The sequence below is a fragment of the Anopheles darlingi genome, chromosome 2, assembly GCF_943734745.1.
Source record: "Anopheles darlingi chromosome 2, idAnoDarlMG_H_01, whole genome shotgun sequence".
NCBI lineage: Eukaryota > Metazoa > Arthropoda > Insecta > Diptera > Culicidae > Anopheles > Anopheles darlingi.
Window position 1 is genome coordinate 44,219,403 of NC_064874.1, and position 5,000 is coordinate 44,224,402.

The window sequence follows — 5,000 nt, forward strand, 5'->3', positions numbered from 1 at the left end:
GGATATTTATTTAAAAATGAAAAAATAATCCATGTTACATTTTTGTATTTAATTCATGCCTTCTCACTAAATGCTCCTTACGCTAGCACCTGTTGCGGCCACAAAACCACATACGGAAACTAAAAAGAAATATTACGTGAGGCACATTTTAAATAACAAAACCCTTTTCTCTTCAAGATCCACTACCTTTTCCTTTTCTAATAACTATCAAATTAGTTAAACCGATAATTACTTAAACAAATAATAAAACCAATATATTAAATCATAAAAAATATAGGATATGCCATATGGAATCTATCGTCTTACTATTTCAGGATTATTGTATGGAAGCCAACTAGAATGAACAAATGCTCAACTGTTTACGGTTTTAATTTGGATAAGCCCCCCAGCGCCAGCCTATTTTATTACCGCCATCAATCTAATCCAATGGAAGCCAAGATTCCAGCAAACCAAACAATCTTTGCAATGCCATCTTTAGAAAATCGAACACACCGAGCGCTCGCACGTTCTCGATCATGGCGGAATTTGGCTTCGTGGAAGAAATAACCATTAGCATCGTGTTCGGAGTTTCCAACTCTTCCTCATCGTCCATTTCTTCGTCGTAGACTTCGTTCGATGCGGTGACATCGTTCGATTCCGTCTTTTCGCATCTTATAAAACACATAATCGCATCGACGGTATAGGCAAACCCGATCACAAACATTACCAGTAGAAAGGTGCCTAGCAACCAGCGTAGTGCTCTGTGACCCATTCTACGAAGGCGCACCGACCACGTGTGTTCCTGGCAAATGTTCATGAACGTGCAAGCTGTTTCAGAGTGTTTGCTCGAGTGGTGGAAATGTACGCAACAATCCTTGCACTCGGCATCCAGATGGATCACTCGAACGGAAGCCATCTTATGCCTTGACCGTGCGAGCTGCTGTGTACCACTATCTCCCACATCCAGCTTCCGGCGCGTGAGGTTCTTATATCTGAAGCGAAGTGATACGGTGGTAATAGATAACTCCTCAAGAAAGTCATAGTGGAGCATACCGTGCAGCAACCATGGGTGTGTTTCTAGACGGTTTGCGGCTGCCAACAGTGTAGGGCTGTCGGTTGATGATGGGACGCGGACTAGCTTGCTCATGGCTATCAACTGCCGTGTCACTCTTCACACTATACAGTAAAAAAAAACGGACCATTTGAACGTCTGCCTGGCAATGTTTCACTTTTATCTCTTACCTTGCAACCTTGTTAGACATTAAACTTCACCGAACTAAGCAGTAACAAACGTATCAAATAAACTGCCACACGTCAAAAGGATTGTCGATGTGAACTGGGATCTGGACTTAAGGAGGACTCTCGGAGCAAGCCGCTAGCGAAAATTGCCAGAGCCTTCTATGGTTTCACATGAATGAATACTTAAAGACCAGCAGTACTTATGAAATGAAAACTTCACAACACCCTCCACCGTTTTCAAACATTTTCGTTTCAAGCAATAGATCAAGCAATTAGCAGAGAATTATCAATCAATAATCAAACACGGAATCCTTTCAACGAGGATTTTACATCTGCTCCATTTGTACGTTATCTAATCCACAATGATTTAATATTATAGAATGCTTTATCCAACTGTACTGTAACAGTAAGTGTTCAACCAATCATTCATATTCATTCTTTGTGGCTTCATCATCAGGCAAGAGGATCGCGAGATTTGCCTTTCAATGTGCACCACTTCGGTAACCCGCTTTCCAATGTTTAAATATAGTGTTTGCCATTTGATTAAACCTTAACTAATAAAAATATATTTAATGAAGGAAAAGGTAAAGCAGAAATGATTGCACAAAATCAGAATCAATTGAAATCAACTCACCTCCATGAAGAAACGTGAACATGTTAACAATGAGCAAAGCTGGTAGAACCACTCGCAACGCCTTCTGTACGCGGCAGTAACTGCGTCTGCAGAAGCTGCCCACCGATCGCTGGTCAGCGCTGGCGGACGATTTTCGATTTTCGTATCGCTGTTCGACGGATAGCAGCTGCCGGGGAGACATTGCTGGCTGTCGTTGTTCGTTGTAATGATGCATGTTACTAATGACGTTATCGGCGTTGCTGCTACTGCTGCTACTGTTGCGGCTGCTACTACTACAGTGACGAACATTGTCGCGGTCTGCGCTACTACTTCGCGAGCGGCAGCAACGTGACGGGCTACACTTGGAATTACTATCATCAGAGTAATATCGATGACATGGCGTTGCGTTGCCAGCACTCGAACTATCATTGAAGCCATTTCCCACGGCCACTTCCGTACCATCCGCTGCAGCCGCCCGGCTGTACACGGTCCGGGTGCGTGTACCGTTGACCGAGGCGGCACCACACGGTCCATCTTCGCTCCTTCGCCGTACCAGCTTTCGCCGCGAGCGTCGCCGAAAGGAGAGGAAAAGATGGTTGGCGAGGTGTGTCCACGCGGGTTCGCTGTCGGCCGACGGATGGATAGGAAACGCGGAAACACCGGTGGTGCTGCTGGCGGGCGAACCACCCGCGGGAACACTCGGTGTGAACGGTGGCGGTGCGCCAGGTGACGTCGACGGTGACAAGGACAAAAGGCTGGCCAGCAAAATTCGTACAAACAGGGGCAGTTCGGGGTGGCCACCGGCTTCGATGTGGCCGGATCCACCGGATTCGCTATGCTTAACATTATGGAATTTGTTATCAAAATTATTACTCTTATCAAACGTACGTAGGTCTTCAATGTTCTTTGATTGGAAGCATTCATGGTTAAATTTTTCATCCTGGGGATCCGGGTCGCTAGTCGCTGTGGCCGAGTTAGGTGAAACCACGCACGTTTGCTTCGTTGCTTCGTTGGCGGTGCGCCGTTTGGCGATGGTTTCCCGGACAGCCGCGGCACGGTTTCTACTAATACGGCAGCCAACCACCGACGGGCAGGATGATACCTTCGCACCGGCACCGAAAGTAGCTCTCTCCTGACCATTGACCAAAGCTGACTGACAGTCTGCCTGGTTGGCCAACCTGGGACAGTCCCATTGAAACGAAGATGTTCGCACAGCGGTCTGCGACTTCGATCGCGCAGTTTGTGTTGGAATGCTAAATCGTGACCGAGATGGAGCAGCAACAGTCGGAACACCAGTGCCAGCGCAAAAGACGTTACATGTAAAAGACGGTTTCGGTAGACGGGTGACCGGAAAGGAAGGCAACCGGGGGCGGTGACGGCCGCGGTGGCGGCGTTGGCTGCGGCCAAGCAGTCCTGTTCTACCGGCCACCGGAACCGGCGCTTTCCAGCGGTGCCGCAACTGTGCGCGAGTGCGGAAAGCTCCGCACAGCTTCCGCTTGCCACACCGGCTCCATGATCTTGGCACGATCTTGGCGTCCCGGAGCGCGACCGTTGGCGATTGGCGGTTCCCTTTTCGCCGCTCGTTGAATTCTCCTCTGGCGCTGCGGTCCAGCTTTGAACGGCTTCGGTTGATGGTGCTGCGGCAGCGGTAGTCGCGGTACGCGGGCTGTATGCTAGCGTGCTGGAACGGGCATGTCCTCTCGATGAATGATACTTCTGAGGCCATGCTGTGCCCTGCAAAGAAGAAAAGTACAACCACATAGGATAGTATGAGTGCATCGTTCGGCAAAGGGCGTTGACGTGTTATGTAATTTTCCCTTTCAATTCGCCTCTACTTTCCGTGAAAGCTCCTCGGGGAGGCACGAAGCTTTGGTCCTGCGCCCACTGCCCGAAAGCGCTGCTCGATTTACTAAATCGAGCAACGAACGATTTACTAAAGCTTCTTTCGCGAACGCTTCCGAAAGCTTCCATTCTGTTATACTGACAGCATCTGTCATACGCTCAACGTACACTAAGTAGGAGCAACTCTGCAGTAGGCCTTCTTTTTCCAACAACAACGATTTCCCACATCCTTCCTTCAACCAACACCACTTCCAAACATCCTCGTCAAGAAAAGCAAGGATAACATTTTCTCCGACTCTGTGGTAATCCTCTCGGTTGCAGAAAAATCTCACTCTCTCTCATTCTTACGTTTCTCTCGCTTGGCCTCTCTTTGTATTTATCTATTTCTCTCGCTCCCGTTCCATATCCTTACGGCTATCTCTCTTTTTCTCTCTATCCACTACGCTCTCAGCAAAGCGACTCGCCCAATTGTGACAGTACCGAAGTACACTTATATAATCATAATAATGGAGTAAAGTGTGTAAACAAACTTTATGGGGGATTTGCCTTGATTTTCCTCTGCAGACATCGTACCGGGTTATGCTCTTTGCTTCCACAGCCACAACCGCCAGGCGCCATCGGCAGCTGCAGCAGCAGCCGGAACAGCAGCCGGAGCTGCGGCAGTAGCACCAGTCGTCCCATTACCTTATTGATTCTTCTCTTCACTTGAGCAGCTCGTACCCCGAAGTGTGCACACTCTTTCGTCAACGAAGCCGGTAAGAGGGCGGAAATGATAAGCCCAAGGATATGTAAGGGCGCGAGAACCATTGGATGGAGCGCGCTAACAAGAACTACCGAGCTATACGGCCTTTACGCACCGTATCGGTTTACCTATTTCCGGTTCAGTTGAATGATGATTTGATGAGCGGTAAAACGATGAACGGTCGACCCAAAGGGACCTGGACCGCCTGGACGAAACGGTTGTTTGTCATAGCCTGCTGTTGATGCGTGCGTATGTATGTGTGTGCGTGTTTCGTTACGCCATTCCTGCAGACACTCCGGGCCGTAAACCCCTCAACACGAAGAAAACCCACTCGACCCCTTCACGGACCCGGCTGAATTAGTCAAGAGTTATTCAGATCGAATGGTCGATGAAGGGGAGATTACCCGGAAAACAGAACCCCTACAAGAGGCGTCCAGGGGGCTTAGATCAACAACACGACGACACCGACGGCCGTGTCAATCGAAGCCATCCAAGCAAGCCAATCTAATAAACATAAACGTTGAAAGCTCTTCTCCACTTCCAGGCGTTCGCCTTTCTTTCGCTTTGCCGGAAACCGGGAAACAT

The 5,000-nt window shown here is 48.6% G+C and overlaps 1 protein-coding gene across 9 annotated transcripts in view; it reads right to left on the reverse strand.

Moving 5' to 3' along the window:
• The window catches only part of LOC125949239 (uncharacterized), an 87,882-nt gene that overhangs the window by 65,531 nt on the left and 17,351 nt on the right, over positions 1 to 5,000 (reverse strand). For all 9 annotated transcript variants that reach the window (XR_007468656.1, XM_049676073.1, XM_049676075.1 and 6 more), the window contains exon 4: positions 1,853 to 3,565. Coding sequence is in view for 8 of the 9 variants with exons in the window: in XM_049676073.1 (XP_049532030.1) it covers positions 1,853 to 3,557 (1,705 nt within the window). In the remaining variant the exon portion in view is untranslated. The remainder of the gene's footprint in view (positions 1 to 1,852; positions 3,566 to 5,000) is intronic.